The following is a 20,709-nucleotide window of genomic DNA, read 5'->3' on the forward strand; positions in this document are numbered from 1 at the left end:
TGCAGGTCCCTGCACTTTCTCCTTTTGCCTGGCATGTGTAGGTACAGTGATGAGCAGTCATTCTGGAGCTGTGAGGTGCAGCAGCAGCTGTGACTGCTCTGCCTGTTTCTCTTCCTCGTGCAGGTGGCCCTCGCCTGGACACATCCTACAGACCAGTACGCATGCCACTGGGAAAACTGGTTCAGAGTCGCCCTCCCTACAGTGGTGTGCTGCCTCCAGGGATGGGCAGCATGATGGGCATTGACCCCTCCTACAAGCCAGCAGTGTACAGGCAGCAGCCTCCAGTGTCCCAAGGACAGATCCTGAGGCAGCAGCTGCAAGCAAAGTTGGTAAGTCAGAGCTGTGAACTTGCTGTTGCTGACTCCACAGTACAGCATGGCCAAGCTGTTTGGTGCTGTCCCTTTTAGCCAGAACTGCCCAACTCTGTGTCTGCTCTAGAAATATGTTGTTTCTTGTGCCTGCTCTGTGGGCCTGTTTCACTAACAGTTGAAAGAGGTTGTCATAGAGTGGCCTCTGGGGAATGAGAGGGGCATGTTCTGCCTGGGGGTGGCAGGTTTTTTAGTGACAGAAGTCATGAGCATGTGCCTGCTGTGCAGCAATCTCATAGGTTAAGCAGTGAAACCTTTTGTCTGGTTTAGTGGGAGCTGCTGAGAAGAGAGCAGCAGTGTTCCTGCCCTTTGCAGATGTTGGAAAAAGCACTTTTCTCTTGCCTTCCAGCAGGGCCAGGGCATTATGGGCCAGCAGCCCGTGCGCCAAATGGCTCCAACCCCGTCTTATGGAGCACTGCAGCCCTCCCAGGTAAGTGGCAGTGACTGCAGGTAGGGCTGGAGTCTGGCTCCAGCACAGGGCAGCAGCTTTGTTCTTGCTGCTAAGGCCTGAAAGCTCTTGGCTCTTCTTCCTAATGAGTTTCCCTATGACAGTATTTACAGGAGGCTGATCTCCTGTGTTCTGTATTCCTTTTCACCCCGTGACTAAAAAAGGCCTTTTTGTTTCATTCCAGGGTTACACTCCTTATGTCTCCCACATAGGCCTTCAGCAGCACCCCTCCCAGTCAGGCACAATGGTACCTCCTACCTATTCTGGTCAGCCCTATCAGAATTCCCACCCCAGCTCTAATCCTGCTCTAGTGGATCCTGTTAGACAGATGCAGCAGAGACCAAGTGGCTACGTGCACCAGCAGGCCCCTGGCTATGGACACACCTTGGGCAACACACAGAGGTACCTCCTGCCCTACGGGATGTTAATTATCTCTGTTTTGTTAAATGTTTCCCTGCTCTGCTTGCACAACTCTAACAGCAAACTGTGAAAACCCTGTTCTCCATTCTGTACTTTGCTTCCTCAGAGAAACATCTTTATCTAGCTTTCTGTCCAGGGAATAAACAGAGAGATGGGATGAAATTTGGAAATGCTGGTTGTAGACAGGAGACTGTGTTACTAGCCAGAGAAAGATGGCATAGAAAAATATGAGGAAAAGTTACCTGGGAAAGTCATCGTTTTGGTTTTAAATCTAACCAGCATATCACCAAAGGGCTAAATCTGAGATTTTCATTGTTCCTGAGCGACATAAATGCAGCAGGAAAGCCATGCAGAGCAGTGGGATGATGTTACTTAGGGCTTCTGGAAAAACAGGTTGTATTAAACCCTTGGGAGGCCCTTGTGTCCCTCACCTTTCTGCAGAGACAGCATGGATTGCAGGGGGCTCTTTGGGCTGTCTGTTGATGTCAGAAGTTGTGTTTGGATTAAAGAAAGCTGGCTGCCTGTGAATCCTTTACTCCATGAGCTTGTCCTTTCCTCCTGCAGGTTTCCTCATCAGTCAATACAGCAGACCCCCATGATGAGTGGGATGAACCATTTGGGTCCCCAGGGAGTCCCCTCAGGAATTCGACCCAGCCAGATCCTTCCTGACCAACAGCAGCAGCAGTACCTGAGGCAGCAGCAGCAACAACAGATGCTGAGGGTGAGTGGTTGCTGACAGGAGGAAAGCTGCTGGAGCTGGAGGAGGCTTGCTCAGTGCTGCTTACCTCTGCCCTTCTGTGTCAGGAAGGATGTCACTCTGTTGGAGGCTGTCTGTGGTAATTTGCTAGGCAGTTCTCCCTTCCTTAGAGCTGGCCACTCCTGATGGGGATTCCTGCTGCACTGCCGTGTGCCAGCCACCCAGCATGAGCTAAAAGTCTGTTCAGTCCTCTGGCCTGTGTCCCACCTCTTCCTGCTCCAGCTGAGCCAGTAGATTGTGCAGAAAGTTAGCTGTTGTACAAGTGTGGCAAGAGCTGGAAACAAAGTGAAAAGCCCCCTGTCCATGAAAGAGCAGGAAAGTTGTTCAAGATCATCTTTAGGGGCATGTCTGCATTTCTCAAGATCAAAATAAGCATTGGTTAGTTTCCATTGGCAAAAAATCTGGCATGAATCAGTTCATGTACTCCATTTTTTACAGCAGATGGTGAAAAACTGATCCAAAGCCAACTGTTAGACCCAGCTCTCTAGGTTCAAAGAAGATCACAAAGCATGAGTCAACAGACATGAGTATTCCATGGATTTGCATTATGATCTTAAGAACATTAAATTCTTACATGAAATAAAGATACATTTCTAGGAATGATAGAATTATAGAAATTATAGTCAGAGAAACACAGATAGTTTAATTGGTGAATCCAATGCCTTATGACAAGGCCTAGCAAACCTGTGGAATATGGGGAGACTTTACATGGCACAGAGTGCTGAGTCTTTTTGTTCAGAGAGTGGCCTGAGTGAGACAGTGGTTCCTGCAGAGAGCTGCAGTCAGCAGTATCTGGGAATTGCTGCCTTGCACTGGACAAGGGAACTGCCTCTGGCATGGTCAGCAGCTTTTAGTCCTTTTGATAAGTAGCACCCCCTGACTATTCACTTTGAGTTTCTTTTAGCATTCTCCATCACTCATATTTAGAAGAATGTGCCTCAGACAAATTGCTAACATTTCTCCTAGCTCAGTAACTTCATGTATACCTTCAGCTTTTAGCTGACTTTGCTTGGTTGCTTAAAAAACCCACAAAGGTGGAGTGCCCAAGCTATCCCTTGACTGGGACTCCTGTTTTGTTACCTGAGGTGTGCCTGGTGCTGGAGCTGACTTCCATCATGCAGTGGCCTGTGGAAAGGATGGGTGGCCTTTTGATTTGTTTTATGTAGGTTGGTAGACAGCTGCTGCATGAAGGTAGGACATGAAATTGGTATCCTGGCCAATTTAGTCAGTCATCTGCTTTCTTGTGTATCCAGGTTGCAGCATCCATGTCAGGAACCTGTGACCAAATTGATATAAGTTGGAAGGCTGTTCTAGAAACTCACTCCCTTTGAATTTGAATCCTTGATCCATTGAATTCTTGATCCAATGTGTTTGTGACTGGTTCTTGTATGAATTATTATTGTCCACTGTGTCCTGTTTACTGGCTGTTCTTTCTCACTGTTATTTGCCCAATGTACATTCCTAGGGAGCACTTGCAGCTTCCAAAGGTCAGGGTTTTCTAACCTTCTTTCATAAGACACTGTTCCTTCTCCTGATTGTGTTTTTGTTTGTTCTCTGAATCTGCTCAAGGTTTGAACCTTGTCCTTTTGAGCCAGTGACTGGAGCTGTACCTACCATCACCACGTTGGGTTTCTTATGATAACATAAATATTTTTTTATTTCTGCTAGGAATATTTTTTTTTTATCTAGAGAGTTAAAAACTGCTTTGACAGATGGGAGAATTGTCTGGAAATTAGGAGAAATGAAAAACCTTGAGATTTCTGGGTATGTTCTGACTCCAACACACTGAATATTCTTCTCAGCATAACTAATTCTGTAAACATTTGGTTTTGAGCACTGAATCCAGTTTTATCCACATCCTTTTATTGAAGTGTAACACCAGCTGTCATGAGTGGCAGGGAAGGACAGCAAGATAGATTGAAGAGTTGGGGGACATGACTGAGAAGGAAAATCTGAAATAGCTGGATGTGGTGCATTGGAGAGACAAAGACGACCGGAGAGATACGTCTCCATATTTTTTATCTTAAAAATAAATAAAAAAAAACCTTATCTCTTTTTATCTCTAGCCTGTAGGACCAGAAATGGCCTTAAAACACAACATGTGAAATTCAGGGTAGAGATTAGGGAAAACTCCAGTAGTAGGAGCTGACCTGGAGTGGATTGTGTAAGGAGATTATAGGAGCTCTGTTGCTACCTCTGAAGAGAATCTGAGAATGAGTCAGGCAAATGCTCATTATTCATTATGGCTGATCTTAACCAGGAGGCAAAAGATGAAGCAGCCAGCTTTTTGAGTCCTTAGTTTTCTATTTTTGCACCTGGTTTGCTCCTAGTAATGACCAGTGGACTTGGAGTTCTCTTCCGGTCATCTGTCAATATTGTAATCTATTGTAATCTGAAACTTTGTCCTTTTATTTCTTGCCATTTCTCAGGCTGGGGTGGAGTCCTGGTGAAATTCGAGTAATTTAGGTACCTGTAAGGAAAATGGTGCATGAGGTGTTTCACTCCATGGAACACATGGAACATTTCCTCCTTAAGCCCTTGCTGTGCCCCGGTGCCGTGTGTGTTGCCCTGACAGTCCCTTCTCTTTTGTCTTCACAGCAGCAGCAGCAACAGCAGCAGCAACAACAGCAGCAGCAGCAGCAGCAGCAGCAGCAGCCCCAGGCAGCGCAGCCCCAGCCCCAGCAGCAGCCCCAGGTGTCCACAGTGCCTCAGCCCCAGGCGCAGGGCCAGCCCCCGGGGCTGGGGATGCAGGCTCTGCCCCCCCAGCAGCCCATTGTGAGTGTTCCCTGAGGCACAGGGCCGGGACAGTCCACACACATCCAGCACTGCTCCACCTGCACCCCCCTTCTCCCTCCCTGAGCTTGCCAGGGCCTGTGTGAGTGCTGAGCCTGCCAGCCAGGGGCTGTGCCTATAACTGTGTTTCTCTCTTTGCAGTTCCAGCGCCAGGGCCTTCAGCAGACACAGCAGCAGCAGCAAACAGCTGCTCTGGTTCGACAGCTTCAGCAGCAGCTTTCCAGTAAGCCTGAGTGTTCTTGATCCTGTTGCTAGTCTCCTCCCTGCTGTTTTCTATTGCAGGTACTCAAGTGTAGAGAAGCGAGGCTGAGCCAGACTGTCTGTCTGAGGACATAAATTATGCTGGCAGGGAAGTGGCATCAGGACTTAGAGCTACCAGCCCAAGGGGGCACAGCAGCAGGGAGGGCAGTGCTTGCCAGGTTGTGAGCAACCTTCCAGACCTTCCTCCTGCTGCCTGCAGAGGGACAAGGGAGCTGAGCCTTTGTAGGGATTGCCACACAGCTTTCCTGAAGGGATCCAGTGTGCAGCTTTAAAATCATCTGAGGGCATTTTCTCTGCTGCAGGTGACCTCCGAGGGGCATAGGGAGGCTGTAATCCTGGAGCAGTCACTTGGTGGATGACCCAGAGACACTGTGGTCGTGTTGTGAGCCAGACAAGACTTCTTGGAGGCAGGAGGAGTGCTCTAGAAAGTGTAGCTTCACACTTGCTGTGTTTGTGGTGGTCACAGCAGGGTAATGGCATAGATGTGTTTCAGTCTGGCACTGTATTCCTATAATCTGTATTGAATTACTGGCTGGAGGATCACAATACAGAATTCAGGTTCTATGCTGTTCCCTTCTGAATTACCTTCTGTCATTGTCTTCTGTTACCTTACTGGCTTTTCTGCTGTAAAAATGGCAGAAATGCTGTGAAAATGCTCAGAAATGGACAGCACAGTTGATAGTTTTTTTGTTTTATTTTGCACTGAGAGTGAGACTGTGCCAGATCTGGTAATGTGTGGAGTGGGGGACTTGGAAACTGTGCTTATACTTGTTCCCTGATGGAAAATTCTTAGTCCTTGTGGCCAAAAACCTCCCCAAACCAGGTTTTAATGTGCTGAGCTTCCCACTAGCCTGATTCACAAATGATAAGTCTGTGCCAAAGGATCTCAGCTGGGACATTCAAATATAGGAAGACCTTGTATAAGAATCTGAATACAGCAAAAGAGCCATACTTTTGTAGCCTTTCTGTACAGCAAATGGAGCTGTTGTATCTGCACTAGACGTGTGGGTCCCATGCAGCCTTGTGTCAGCATTCAGCTTCCATGCTGCCTCCTTGGCTTTGCATCACCTCCCCCTGGAAGCCTCTGGAGTTCTCATCTGTAGTGTCAGAGATGGAGTGGAAAGCAGGAGGGTAAACCAAGACCAGCCTGCACAGGAAGGGGACAAGGGTGTTCTGGACCCAGGATATGCCTTAGGAGGCTCCAGGGTGTCCCTGAATGTCCAGAAGAGTTGAGAAGGCAGCAGGCCAACCAGGTTACACTCAGCTCCTTTTACTTCAGTGGCTTAGGGCCACACATGCTGATGTTTATGTTCAGGAGAAAGAACAACATAATTTTATGTATCGGACAATACTCAATACTGTGAGCACTTTAAATCACAGAACAGCAGTCCCAGCAGTTTGGAAGTTCTTTACCATGTATCTTTACCATGTTTTCTGCCTTTGTGCCATCTGGAAATCCTTTGGGCCTGCATGGAGATACTGACAGGAAGCCAGGGATATTTTCTCTGAAACCTTTGGTTTCTGGAAGTGCTTTAGGATGAGTGACACTAGCTAGCTCAGCAGCAGAAATTGTCTAATTTTATAGAGCTGACTTTCTTTCAAAATCAGAAATAATGAATCCATAAACTCATCTTCCCAGCTGCTTGCCACCTTTCAGGGCTTTGTTATGGTCTTCCATGAGGGATGAAGAGATTTTTCCCTGGAAACTTCAGGATCAGGACTAGAATATATCTCTCTCTTCCTGAAAGAATGTGGGATCCTGGCTGTGCTGCTGCTCAAAGGCTCAGGCAGATCTGCAGCACAGGGAGTACCACACTGGTTAGATTTTATACTGGTTATATTTTCCTTCTATATGGCCTGTGACACTCCTCATACTACCCTGGTGATGTGGGGAGGGGAATCTCTTTTCTGAACTAGACCTTGTGACTGTTTTAACTCTGTCTTGGCCTCAACAGATACACAGACACAGCAGAACAACAACCCATTTGGACGCTACTGACCTGTGGCACTTGAGCCTGATGCAGGAGGGAGACATCACTGTGGATGGATACAGCCTCTTCAGCCTGGCCCACTCCCTGGGGCAGCCCCCACCCTGTGTCCTTGTGTCCCCCAGTGCTGCTGCTGTCTGTCCCACAGGGAGATGCCAGGAGGAACATTTTATTGTACAGAGAAAGTGTTTTTACTATCCAATTTCTACAAATGTTTATGGAGATCCCTTGTGGCTGATAGTCTCCCTTCCCACTTTGGTTTCAGTTTTTACTCAGTTTTTAGTATTTTTGTTAAAATAATGATTAAGACATTGTAAAATTTTGTACTTTATTTATACCAGATGAACTCCATACTGCAGACATTCTCGGATGAATACAGAGAGCTTACTTTGCAAACTGAGTGTGTATTCAGAGCCTGCCTTTCCTCCTCAGCACTCCTCCCAGTACAGCCCAGCAGCACCCTCCACACATGGGCTTCATCTCTTCCTCAATAGATCTAATGTCTGCATTTTTAGCTTTTGTGAAGGCTAAACAATTTCGTTTGGGAAGGAAAGCTCTTCCCTGTTTATTTCATAAGCTGGTGTTCACACACTTGCAAAGGTTTGTGCAAGCTTTGTAGGATTTTTATGTTGATTAAGGGCTTTGCTGGTAGTCCTGTTGCATGTTCCTCCAGGACTCTGGTATAAAGCAAAGAGGGACTTCTGTTGCAGGGTAATTCTGAGCTCTAACCAGCCCAGCTTCCCTCACCACAGCACTTACAGAGATGCTCAAGCTCCTTACCTCTGCAGTCTAGGAGGAGCTGCAGACTGAGTGCACTCACAGTGCTGCTTCGTGCTTCTCACCACAGCAAGGTTTGGCTGATAAGCACCAAGGCTCCTTTGTTAGCTCCTTCCTCACAGCCAGGGTGCTTTCTCTGCATGGGAAATGTGCATTCTGAACTTGTGCCCTGCTTAGTGCAGCCTGCTGGCATGAGCTCTGATCTTGGTGCTTGCTACTCCTGCTGTCTGTTTTAGCTGGAAGCCACCAGCACCTCTCTTCTCTCTAGATTCTTCCTCGGCAGCTGGACCTGTGGTTCTGCAGTAGCTTTGCTTGACCAGCCTCATCCTTCTGTCCCCTCTGTGTGGGATAGGATGAGGCCACAAGGACTCAACAAGGAGCTGCACCTGATCTTCAACTGAGGGCAAATAGTTCTGGAGGATGAGCCACTGCATGAAGGCCAGCTCTGGGAACTATGAGGGCTGGCAGTGCCCCTTGTCCTTGTTGATGGGCTGGTGTCTGCTGTCCCAAGAACTTTCCCTATCCTCAGTGAGAGCACAGGTGAAGCTGCTCTCTGCTGTCTGGGGCTTGCTTGTCCCTACACCCTCTCTGCCCTGCTTGTCCCCAAACACCTGCACCTATGCCAGGTTCTTGCCGTGTGGCTGCAGGACCATTGGAAGGTGGGAACTGTTGTTCATGAGGATGGGGGCTTGCTGCCTCTGTGCATCCCTGCTTGTCCCCTTCCATGCCATCAGCCTGAGCCGGCTGTTGCATTCCCCCTGCCCCCAGGCTACCCTGGCCAGGGGTTCTGCTTGCCGGCAGCCCGTGCTGGGTGCCCCCGAGCTGGAGGCTGTGTCAGGTCGCCCCTGCCCGGAGGGAGCCGTGGCCGCGGCAGGAGCGCTCTGTTCCCCTCACGCTGCCCGGGACACGGGGCACTGTCCCTGCCCACATCGTGCCCCAATTCCTGGTGTGCACGGTCATGGCCGACAGCCCCCTCCTCTGCCGGCCCTGGGCGGCAGCTGAGCCTGCGCCAAGCGGCATCTTGGATGCTCCTTCTGCATCGCTGCCGCGCCGGAGGTGGGAGGGGGCGGCTCTGCAGCAGCCGGAGCGGGCCGGGAGCAGCACGGCCTGGGGGCCGCACAGGGCTGCGGGGGGTGGGCGGCCCTGCACGGCACCTGCGGTGACACGGCAGTGCTGCGGTGCCAGAGCACCGAGTCCGGTGCTGACCTGCTGTGAGCTCTGATGGGGGGATCTGGGGAAAGCGCCCCAGGAGCCACCGGGGAGAGAGGGGATGACTTGTCCCTTCCTGTGGCCAAGCGCCTGCTGTCACGGGACCCTTTATTGCACGGCCCAGCACCAGGGCTGGCTCTGCTGTTCTGCTGGCAAAAGGCTTCGCCAGCTGTGCCAGCTGCTTGGCAGGCCCGGCCTGAGCGGGATGAGCAGCGCTCCAGAGCTCTGCTGTGGTGACAGACGCCGGGCTGACACAGTGTCCAAGACCCCACGCAACCCTCGGTGGCTGCCCAGAGGTTCCCAGTGGGTGCAGGAGGTTCCGGGGGGACGTGGGGACCGGTGCAGGAGCTGGTCACAGCACACAGGGCTGTGTGGGGAGCTGAGCTGTGCCCGGCCTGGCTGCGTGCCTCGCAGCTGCTGCGCTGCACATTAGCACTGAGCCGCGGCCGTTTTAAGCAGGGCTGACAGCTTCCAGCCCTTCTGCTCCTTCTCCGAGTCGTGGCTAAACGCTGCTTGTGACAGAGCCAGAGGCAACCGGGGGCATTTTCATACACGCTGCCCATTGAGCAGCGCACACAGCTGCCCTGCTGCGGCCACCAGAGCAGGGAGGGCGCGGTGCGGGGTGTGCCTGCTTGATGCTGGGCTCCCTCAGGGCGATCCACACGGGCTGTGCCCAGCAGCTGAGGAGAAAAACCCGAGACTGAAACAGATCTTGATGCATTGTGGGGGATGGATGGGCTGAAGAGGCTCTGCCCTGCACACCCACCCAGCAGCCTGGCATGGAGGGTCCCCACGGACCATAGCCTGGGCAAAGGTGGCTTGTCAGGCACTGTCAGAACTGGTGTTGTGCAAGAAAATCGATCACTGCTCAGTCAAGCAACTGAAGCTGGGCGTGGAGCAGCTGTGCGAGTACCCAGCACTCCTGCAGGCACCACTGCAGCCGTGCTCCATCACCCCATCCTGGACTGGTTTTGTTGGGGAGCAGGACACAGTGAGCTATGCCTGATACCCTGCCTGCTGCAGGGCAGCTCAGCATCGGTCCAGGGCCCCCTTCAAGATGCTGCTCAGAGCCAATGAGCCCCTGGTAATCACAGGGCAGGGTTGTGCAGCCATCCCAGGCAGTGTTGCCTGTTCAACAGCATAGTGGGTGGCAGCTTGCAGCTCACCCTCTATGCATTTTATATATATATATATATATATATAATAGGGTGAGCTATATTGGTATGCCCTATATACATCTTGTGTGTAACAGGCCAGCAATAAAATCAGTCAAGCTCCTGACCACCCATAAGCAGTCCCTGGGAGAGGTAGCAGGGCAGGAGAAGCAGGAAAGCTCTGCCCTGCTCTGCAGCAGCAGCTGGGGCAGGTGAAGCCCAGCCTGCACTGGGGTGCAGGAATCTCTCTGCCACTGCACGTTCACAGATTCAGTGCAGGTGGCAGAGGTGTGTGGGAGAGTTGAAATTAATTGCTGCCCTTCAGATTCTGCCATGCAAACATCTTAAACAGGAAACGGTGCCTGCTCTGTGGAGGCATCGCAGCTGATGCTACCTTGGCAATGGCAGAGGGAGGCAGCAATCAGATACATCCATCAAGACCCAAATCCATGCCCTGCTTCAAATGATTTCTGTAATCCCATCAGGCAAGACTGAAACATTGCTATGGGCAGCGGCGGGCTGTAGGAGAGGCGGCTCCTGCCAGGAGGCCATGAGTGGGAGGAGAAAATACCCCCATGCAGGGAGGGGAATGACAGAGGTGCTGGGTCTCGCTGCGCGGTGCTGCTGGGAGCCTTTGCGTGGCTGCTGAGACTGGAGCCCGGTGCGTGGCAGGGCTGGGCCGGGCCCAAGGCTGAGGCTGGGATGGGGCACCCCACAGCGAGCACCTGCTGAACGCTCCCCAGACCCGCTGGGCACTGCGGGGCAGTACCGGAGGCGGGGACCGCTCCCCCGGCTGTGGGGAATGTGCCGGGGCTGGAGGGCGCTCCGGCTGCCTGGGGAGTGCCGGGGCAGCACGGCCGGGGTGCAGAGGGACCCTGGCAGCGTGGCTGGGGCACGCACGGGCTGCAGTGGGGCAGGTTCTGTGTGCACAGGACAGTGCAGGATGCCCGGGGCCGTGCCGGGATGCCCCCACAGACAGGGTCGTTCAGTGGGGCGGTGCGGGGTGCCCCGGGCTGTGCGGGTGTCCCGGTCGGGAATGTGGGGGTCACCCCCTCCGCCCAGGGCCGATGGCAGGGCGGTGCCGGTGCCGTGAGCAGGGCAGGTCTGGGGGGCCTGGGGGACACCGGGGTGCAGGTGCGGCCGCTGCCGGTACCCGGAGGGCGCGGTACCGGACTGCGCGGCGCTCGGCGGGCGCGGCATCTCCTCGGCGCGGGGACCGGGCGGTGCGGGTGCCGGGCCGTGCGGTACCGGGCCCGGCCGGCGGGGCCGCGGGATGTCCGATCGGGGCGGTCGCGGTGCCGGTGCCGGTTTCGGGCGGCGGTGCCGGGCAGCGCGGCGGCAATGAAGGGGTGCAGCGGAGCGGCCCCTCCCCAGCCCGCCTCCGCCGTGCACGCGCCGCGCGCTCCCGGTGCGGGGTCGGGCCGGACTGAGCGGAGCGCGGGCAGCCGCCGCCGCCACCGGCATGGCCCAGCCGCGCCGCCGCCCCCGACGGTGAGTGCGCCCGCCCCGCCCCGCCCCGCACGGACCGGCACGGCACGGCCCGCGGCCGCTCGCGACGGGGAGGGCGGCCGGACGGGACCGGACCGGCCCCGAGGCGCGGGGCTGGGGGCGGCCGCCGCTCCGGCCGCGGGGCTCTCGGGGCGCGGGGTGGTCCCGAGTCGGGTCGCGGCCCCGGAGCCGGGCGTCGGAGCGGGGCGCGGCGGGGCAGGGGTTAACGGGTGGGGCCGAGCGCGGCGGCGGCGGTAACGGCGAGGGTTAACGGGGCCGGATGAGCGGCCGCGGCGAGCCGGCGGGTTGCCATGGCGACGTGCTGAAAGGGGGATTGTGCGCCCGCCTCAGCTGCGCGGCCCGCATCCCGGCCCCCGCCCCGCATCCGCCGGGCACCGCTCGGCCCGGCCCGCCACTCCCGGCACCGAGCGGGCAGCGCGGCTCGCCGGGCTGGAGCGCCTCGCTCCAGGGAATTGGGATCCTCCCCGGGGCTCTGGGGTGTCCGTGGTGCGCTCTGGGTACTGGGGATGGGTTATTTGGGGTGCAAGGATGCTCCTGGTGCTGACAGGCATGAGGCTGCTGGTGTGAGCATCCCTGGGTCAAGGGCAGGCAGGAGATCCCCTTGGCTCAGTTTATTTGGCATAGCATTAGGAATTACATTAGCCATTGGGCTCCTGGAGTGAAAGGACATTCCCTGTTTTCCTCTTGGGCCAGGGACCTCACTGGAGGCAGGCTTGCTGTCAAACAGCTGGCCATACTCATCCCCGAGCGGGGCAGCAGGCCAGATGTCCGTCCATCCATCCACCCACCCGTCCCTGAGCGGGGTGCTGGCTGCAGGGGCTGTGGCTGGAGTTGGCACCGCTCACCTGAGCTTGACTCCCTCGTGCTCAAAGCCATGCAGCAGGACAGGGTGGTGAGTGCTGGTCACTTCTGGGGTCGATGTGCATCCAGTGCTGTCAGCAGCAAGGGAGAGAAATGGTGAGGGACCTGAGACCTTTGTCCAGCCAGTCAGTTTGTGGACCACACTCTCCCAAATGGTGACACCTCCTTATGCCTCTGCCAGCAGCCTTTCCCAAGGCCACAGACCTCCCTTAGGGAGGTGGCTCTGACATGACATCCCTGAAAGGCTGGGATTTTCCTTCCATCCTTTGAGAGTGCCTCATCTGATGCTGCTGTTGGCTCAGCCCCAGGTGATAGCAGAGCCAGCTCCCCACAAGCCCCTGTGCTGGCCACGCTTTGTGTCAGCCTGCTGGGACCCTCCTTCCTCAGCAAACCAGGCTCCTCTGTGGAACTGGGAGCATCTGCTAGCTGGGCAAGGATGGACGTGTCCTCAGAGAGGGAGCTGCTGCTTGACGAGGCAGGAGTCACTCTCAGCTCTGGGAAATGCCCGTGCCAGGCGTGCACCCCAGCACCCATGGCAGCACCTGCTGCAGGGCTGGGCACCCAGAGCTCCCTGCTGGAACCGGAGCCCTGCCTGCTCTGCAGGCTGCAGGTGGCCGCCACCAGAGCTGGTGTCTGCAAAATGGTTAAAGGCTGACATTTAGAGGTCACACTTTTAGCACTGTGCATGTGTTTGCTTCATTTGCATTTGCAGTTAGCCGGGCTCGAGGCTTTGCCACTCGCATGTGCAGTTGCCATGGTTACGTGTGCAGTCGGGATGTGGAGTTTGGTTGGACACCTGCAAACACGCAGCTCCCAACCTCCCGAGCACCAGCAGAAGCTGCCAAGGTGCAGGGCAGCCCTTGGACAGGGGTGTGAGGGCCTGCACAGCTCTGTGCTGAGGGAATGGGAGCTGCAGAGCCCGTCTTGGCAGGGTCTGCTTGGTGCTGCCTTGCACAGCCTCCAAGTGCCCACACTCAACAGCAGCGAGCATCTAGGGCAGCCTTGTCAGAGAGGAGGATTGAGCCCGTGCCAAAGGGGTTGCCCTGCCCTTTTCATCTGGGGCTGTTTCTTTCCCAGAGCCCGTGTAGAGGCTTTTGTCCCAAAGGGCTGGAGGGAAGGTGCTCGAGAGCAGGGTGGTGAGGGCAGCCAGAACCAGGGAGCCATGAGTGGAGCTCCTGAGCAGCTGCCCAGGCACGGGGCCCTGCCAAAGCCTCAGGAGGCAGCGTGAGAATTGGCAGGGCACTGTGCTGAGGCTCCAGATGTGGTGGCTGTGTCTGTCCTGGCGCTCTGTGGGGGCTGCTCTGGGTGCTCTCATCCAGCACAGACGGGGATTTGTTCCAGGTGTCTTTTGATCAGGATCACGTCCGCGTGCAAAAGCAAGGAGATGGTGACTGCCAAAATCCTCTGGCATGTCCACGTTGGCCTTTGTGTCAAGGGAGGAGGTATTTTAGGATAGCTGATAAGAAAGGGACCTTGAGGTCATGAAGTCTGTAAGCTCCACCTAAGCAATTCCCAAACAGCATCAGCTCAGCCAGCTCCTAAACCCCCCAGCCACAGCGAGTCTGCTGCCTCCCAGGCAATTTGCTGCCATCTTCCTGCATCCTTCCTTCTAGAAGCTATTTCTTTGCAGCAGGCAGGGGAGAAGGAAGCTCTCTTGGCTGTCCAGGAGCTACTGTGGCCTCAGCCAGGGCAGTGTGGAGGTGTCCCTGCTGCACTGGGGGCAGCTGGAGGGATCCAGTAACAGTAGCAGGGTGGAAGGATGGTGGGCAGTGGCAGGGATGGGGACATAGAGCGTGTGTCTGTGCAACAAGTTGTGGAGCTGCAGAGGAGCCAGTGGGATCTCGGAGCAGAGAGGGGCTGTGTGTCTGCCACCCTGGGGCTGTGCACCGAGTGCAGAGGGATGGGGCAGGCTCCTTGGCTCTGTCCTTGGAACTGCCGGCTCCCTGTGGATCCCAGACAGGATTGCTCTGCTGGTGGTCTGTGGTTATTGGCTGCCACTGACAGTGCTTTGAAAGGCAGCCAAGGGCGTTGTGGAGGGGAGGTGGTCACAGGCAGCACAGGGCCCCTCAGCAGCAGGAGGCAGGTTGGATTCAGGCTGGATCCTGGTACCAGGGCCCTCAGGGAGAGCTGGCTCTGAGCTGGGAGGTGCTGGATGGGGGGCTGAGTGCTCTGGTGGTCTCCTAGCATGGTACTCCCCAGAGCTGGGGGCAGGGAGCAGGCTGTGACCAGCACTGTGTGCTGCTGGCCTCAGCAGGATTCTGCTGTGGGTGTGAGGGGAATGAATAAATGGTCCTGCAATTGCCAGAGCTGCCAGTTTGAACCCACATCATTCAGACCCTGGAGCGAGTCTGACTGAGAGGAAATGGGGATGAAGAGGGAGCAGTGCACAGACATGGGTGCTTCTGGCTGCAGCTGCCGGGTCCTGTCTGGTTTGTGTAGCTCCTGGAAGTTTTCCCTGGCTGGGAGGTGATGTGCAGTTTGGAGGCTTGTCTGGGCTCAGTAGTCATGTGGCACTGCAGTCCATGGTGAAACCTGTGCTCCTGCTAAGTGTTGAAGTTGTGTGTGGAAGCTCTGCTCCCGCAGTGCGTTCCTTTTGCCGTGCTGTCTGCCTGGCAGCAGGGACAGCACGTGGCAGGGGCTGTCTGTGGGCAGGATTTTGTGCTGGGAGTGCTGTTTGGGGTGAGACCACCTTGGCAAGGAGCTCAGAGGGTTGTTGGTACAGAAGCCTGGTTCCTGACACTGCAAAACGCAGAAGAGAGGAGTAACATCTGTTATTTTCAAGCTGCACCTCAGTGCAAGCATATCCTGTAAGGTGCCTGGCAAGCAGAGTTGAAACTTTGCCTGGTGGCCAGATGCTCTGGCCTTGCCAGCAGAACAGGTGGCAAAGTTTGGGAAAGGTTGCAGAGAGAGCATGTTACAGGGCTTGTACAGTGCATGAGCCTTGTTTGGGTCTGGGCCTGGGCTGCTCGGGCAAGGATGACTGGGAAAAGCTTGGCAAGGAGGCTTCTGAGGTGGGCTTGGGGAGGGGACTGCTGAGAATGCCCTTTTGATGATCAGGGGCTGCAGGGACTTGGCCTTCATTCAGCATTGGTGCTGCTCTAAAGGAGTGTGAGAAGACTCCCAAGTCTGTAACGTGGCCAAAATGTCTGTGTGGCACTCCCTGGGGAGGTGTTCCTGTCCGTGTCCAGTGCTGGCCTCCAGTGCTACAGGAGCTGTGAAGGTGAATGTGTGAGCCCAGCTGCCTTTGTGTCTTTTTTCTGCCCTCACACAACTCCAGGCACCACTGAGCAACCTGAGGACTCGTGGGACAGTGATGGAGGGGAAGGGGACAGGGGTTGCTCTGTGTCTCTGTCTCTAGAGCTGCCCACGGGGAGCTCAGGAGAGATGTGTGGGTGTTGAGATCATTGTAGAGTCAAATGCCTGGAAGTTGCAGCAGAGTTGGTCAGAGGTCTGGTGGCCTCTGTGCAAAAAAAATGGCTAAATAAGGCAGGGTTCTTCAGGCTGGAAAGGAAACAACAGAAGATGGATAAGATGTGTCTGCAGCAGGCCAGGAGAGAAGCGATAGAGGTTAACTGTGCATTGTTTATTTTCATACAAGTACAAGGTCACATCAAATTAAGCTCTCAGGAGGTGCCAAACAGGAGGAGAGGCATTGCCTCTTGCAGATGTGTTATCAAATCACAAAAGTCCTCAGGAGAAGGTGTCATGAAGAGCAAAAGCTTGCATTAGTTTCAGGAGAAATGGGATGATATCAAGAAGGACAAGAGGTTCCCTCAGAACTAATAAATATACTGAGATCCACCTATGGCTTGGGCAGCTGCTGAGCTGTGAACTGCTTGTGCTTCTGACTGCTTGCAAGTGCACAGAGCAAGGTGGGCTTTTGGTCTGCTCTGTTATTTTCATAACATTCTGTCCCCCAGAGAGTGTGGAGCCAGGAGGGAGCACTGGGCTTTGTGAAGAAGGATGGGATTATCCCCACCCAGTTCTGTTGGCACAGGGTGATGGATGCTCAGTCCTGCTTCCTCTCTGGGAGCATGGGATGCTTTCCCCACGTGGTGGAGGTGCACTTGCTGGGGGATACAGGACCTGTGCTAAGCACCCAGCCTTGGCTTCACAGGGCCCTTTGCTGGAGACCTCCAACAGGCTTTTGTCCACTGATAGGTGCTAATTCAGCTGGTTTGGAAATGAACGGCAATATCCCTTCCTGCCGTGTTCCCTGACAGCTCTGCTTCCTCTGCTTCCCTGGGCACAGGGACACGCTGGCAGCAGGGCTGGAGTCTCAGAGCTGTCCCAGTTCCCTGGTACTTGCTGCACATGATAGGCACTGTGGGATCACCAGGGATCTGATCTTCATCTCCCCCTCCTCCAATCCCCTGCCTCTGCCTGTTCTCATACACATCAGTGTCAGTTTTGTTCCTGGTTTTATCCTCAGATGAGAAAAGACTCGTGTCCTGCTACGCATGAGGGTCCAGTTCAGCCTTACCCTGGGGAGTCTGGGATGTCAGAGGGCTGCTCCCCAGCTCCTGAGCAGTCCAGAGGCATGCAAGGACAACAGGGAGATGGAGCCTTGGCTTGGGAGCAGTTGTCTTCTTGTGGGAGAAGTGGGCTCGGAGAGGGGGGTGCAGGGATGAGCAGGGGGTCCAGCAGTCCCCTGTGGGGTTTGGCTGGCAGGCAGCAGTGTGAGGTCAAGTGAGGGTGTTGCTTATCAAGAGGATACTGTTTCTCATCCTTATTAATTCCAGGAGCACTGAGGGAAGTGTCCAGCCAGCAGCACAAAGGTGTCCTTGCAACCACAAACCAAAATTTCTCTTGGATAGCAGATGTCCTGTGCCTCAAGAAAGAAACAATCTCTGTTCCTATCCTGTCTTTTTGGTCTCTGTTGCCATTGGCGTCTCTGGATGAGAATCTGAGGTTGCAGATTTGGGCAGGGAGCTGCTGTAAGAGAAGCCAATTGGTTTCCTACTCTTTGTAACCAAAAACTCCTCCTGTGTCCGCCGGGAGTGATGCTTCCAAGTGGGCATCTGCTGGGCAGAGCTGTGCTCAGGGACTCTGAGGAGCAGCAGGGAGCACGAGAGCTCTCTTGGCACTTGGACTTGACTTTCCTTGGCATTGTTGGTGCTTGCAGCACGCCTGTCTGTCCTGCTTCATTCTGGTCTGCTCCCTCTGGAGAGACAGGGCATCCCCAGGCTGCCTGATTTGCTCCGGTCCAGCTTATTCCTTAACACGAGGTGGTATTTGCAGTAAAACACATTAAAGGATTTTTGCCAGAGGTTTTAGGCTTTCTGCTTTTTTGTGCTCGAAGATAGAAAATATGGGAGGATAAATTTACAAGGGAAAATAGAAAATACATTTTGGATTAAATTTGAATGGGTTTCCTTTCTAGCTGCTGGCTTGCCTGACCTACAGTCAGTCTCTAGTGAGCCCTGGCTGCATGAGCAGGACTTTGTGGAGCTGCAGGCTCCAGTCCAGGGTGCTTCCATGGTCTTCTGCTTAGTCACGCCAGCTTTGGGTTTGGTTTGGGAACATGAGCAGCTGAGGGCCTTGTTGAGAGCAGGCTCCCCTGCTTCAGGAGGGTAGAGGCTCTCGTGGGCCTGGGCTGCGCCATGGGCTGCACCTACCCCCGGGCTCTCTGAGGTCCCTCCGGGGTGACAGACACCACATCTGTCCGTGCTGCCAGCTGTGCCCACAGCCCGTGCTGGCGGTGGTCCCTGGCTGTGACAGCTGTATAAACTCCTTAGGTGCTCGCTGGAGCCCATACCAAATCTGTGCGTTTCCAGAATTCCTGGGAAAGCCTGGAGGGTTTCTGGGGAAACCAATAACTCCGGGATGGGCTTTTCTCTGGTTCAGCTGCAGATGGGCGGGTTTGGACGCCGCGTGTGCCAGCAGCACACGGGGCTGTCCCTTGTGCCGGGGCTGCCCTGCTGAGCCGATGCTGCCGCGGGTGCCGTGCCCAGGAGCCGCTCCGGAGCCCCGGCCGTGCCCAGCCCCGCGGTGGGGCGGGCGGCAGGGCAGGTGTGCAGAGGGCAGGGGGCTCCTCCAGCACCCGTGCCTTCCTCTGGAGCGTGAAACTCAATGTGTCGGTGAATGGTGGCCGGTGGGAGCGCAGGGCCCGGCGTGTGCCGGAGCCGGGCGGTGTCGGGCCCGCATGCTCGGCGTGTCCTGCCTGCCAGCTCTTGCGGAGGCTGACGTCAGCCCGGAGCAGCGGTGGCTGCTGCAGGATGTGCCGCCCTCAGCTGTGTCATCCTGGCTCGGGCGTGCGGCCCCGGCTCCGCAGGAGCGCTGCCAGCAGCTGCTGCCCCGGGACGGTGTCCCCTGCCCCGGGACGGTGTCCCCTGCCTTGGGATGGTGTCCCCTGCCCCGGGATGGTGTCCCCTGCCCCAGGATGGTGTCCCCTGTGCTGCGATGCTGTCCCCTGCCCCGGGATGGTGTCCCCTGCCCCGGGATGGTGTCCCCTGCGCTGGGATGCTGTCCCCTGTCCCAGGATGGTGTCCCCTGTGCCAGGATGCTGTCCCCTGCCCTGTAATGGTGTCCCCTGCCCTGTAATGGTGTCCTCTGCCCCGGCATGGTGTGTCCCCTATGTTGAGATGCTTTCCCCTGCCCCAGAATGGTGTCCCCTGTGCTGGGATGGTGTCCCCTGCCTTGGGATAATGTCCCCTGCCCTGCGATTGTGTCCCCTGTCCCAGGATGCTGTGCCCTGTGCCAGGATGGTGTCCCCTGCCCTGGAATGGTGTCCCCTGCCTTGGGATGCTGTCCCCTCCCCTGTGATTGTGTCCCCTGTCCCAGGATGCTGTCCCCTGTGCTGCGATGGTGTCCCCTGCCCCGGGATGGTGTCATCTACCCTGGATGGTGTCCCCTGCCCTGTGGGGGCTCGCTGGGAGGGAAAGGGACCTGGTGGCCCCTGCCAGGGCCAGTTTGCAGGGTGATGCTGAGGATGGAGGAGTCCATGGTGCTTCCAGCAGCAATGGCGTTTTCCCGCCCCCACATCTGGATCTTTCTGATGTTTCCAGTGAATGCTGCTTGCTGGTGGGAGCAGAGGGAACGTGCATTGCAGCACTGGCAGATGCAGCTTGCACTGACCCGTGCTCTGTCCTGCCTGTGCTTTGGGACCAGTGGTCACTGCTCCCCATCTCCTGTCCCAGGGCTGGGTATCCCCCTCCCTGCTTCCCACAGAGCAGCCCTCTGTTGTAGATAAGAGTCCAATCCTGTGAGGAGGGGATCATCCTGGTCTCCCAGGCCAGCCACAGAGAGCTGGGACTAACTGTGCCCCCGGGCAAGCTGCAGTGTCATGGAGCTCTGGGTCACTGCTGGTGCCAGTAGGCTCAAAGGGATGTTTGCAATATGGCCAGAAAATCACCTTTGGCCTTTGTCAGGGCCACTCACACTATCACAAAACTCAGCATCTCTAGAGTCCAGTGGGATGTGCTGGGGCACACAGCAGGTGATGGGTTGGAGTTCAGCTGGGGCGCCTCTGGCACAGGACAGGGCCTGCAGCTCTCCCAGCTGTGGGAATCTCGGGGGTGGCACAGCCCTGCATCCCAGCCTCTGGGCTCCCGTGTCTGTGCTGAGCCTCTCTGGTGTCCACCTGGCAGTGGGACTGTCGTAACAAGGTGGAGGTGGTGTGGACAATGAGCTCAAACATCTGGGATGGCTTTCCTGGGCAAAGAGCCTGCAGCGAGGAAACAATTTGGTGCTGGGCTGCAATGCCTGACCTTTCCTGCACCCTGAGGGGGCACACGAGGCTCTGCTGCCTGCACTGTGACCTCGTGGGTGACTCTGTTGGGATGGCCCACACCACCCCTGGCACAGGACAGGCCCTCCCCACTGACTCATCCTGCTCCACAGACTTGGTGTTTCATGGTACAGGACAAGGTGGTGCTGACACATCATGCACAAAGATGTACACTGCCAGATAACTTGTAACCTTGTCTCTTCCCTAGAAAACTTATTATGTCATGTTTCAGCTTCTGTGCAAAAGTTAGTTCCTGCTTGTCTCCAGCTATTTCCTTCATCTTTGTTCTTTGTCCTGAGTTTTATTACCTTTATTCCAGATTGCTTCCATGACCTGTTTCACAATTCTGTCCTGCAAAACCTTTCTGAGCTGATAAAAAGTGACGTTAGGCAGAAATGGTTGGCTGGGGCAGATGTTGGTAAAAGAAACAGTCCT

General features: G+C 55.4%; 2 protein-coding genes across 8 annotated transcripts in view; both read left to right on the forward strand.

The window, feature by feature from the left end:
* MED12 (mediator complex subunit 12) overlaps positions 1 to 7,481 on the forward strand; it is a 34,790-nt gene extending 27,309 nt beyond the window's left edge. Inside the window, exons 38-44 of one of the 4 annotated variants that reach the window (XM_058032491.1) lie at positions 124 to 329; positions 718 to 798; positions 1,001 to 1,218; positions 1,801 to 1,957; positions 4,595 to 4,768; positions 4,928 to 5,009; positions 7,003 to 7,481. In XM_058032491.1, the coding sequence (XP_057888474.1) occupies positions 124 to 329; positions 718 to 798; positions 1,001 to 1,218; positions 1,801 to 1,957; positions 4,595 to 4,768; positions 4,928 to 5,009; positions 7,003 to 7,046 (962 nt within the window). In that variant the 3' untranslated portion in view covers positions 7,047 to 7,481. Of the gene's footprint in view, positions 1 to 123; positions 330 to 717; positions 799 to 1,000; positions 1,219 to 1,800; positions 1,958 to 4,591; positions 4,769 to 4,927; positions 5,010 to 7,002 lie in introns of all 4 variants that reach the window. The other 3 variants (XM_058032490.1, XM_058032492.1, XM_058032493.1) reach the window with 3 other exon arrangements.
* A 3,333-nt stretch (positions 7,482 to 10,814) lies between these two features.
* Positions 10,815 to 20,709, forward strand: part of NLGN3 (neuroligin 3) — a 40,793-nt gene continuing 30,898 nt past the window's right edge. For 3 of the 4 annotated variants that reach the window (XM_058032346.1, XM_058032348.1, XM_058032349.1), the window contains exon 1: positions 11,584 to 11,666. The gene's annotated coding sequence lies outside the window, so the exon portion shown is untranslated. Of the gene's footprint in view, positions 10,837 to 11,583; positions 11,667 to 20,709 lie in introns of those variants that run through there. The other variant, XM_058032347.1, reaches the window with a different exon arrangement.

Source organism: Melospiza georgiana, chromosome 12, assembly GCF_028018845.1.
Source record: "Melospiza georgiana isolate bMelGeo1 chromosome 12, bMelGeo1.pri, whole genome shotgun sequence".
Lineage (NCBI taxonomy): Eukaryota > Metazoa > Chordata > Aves > Passeriformes > Passerellidae > Melospiza > Melospiza georgiana.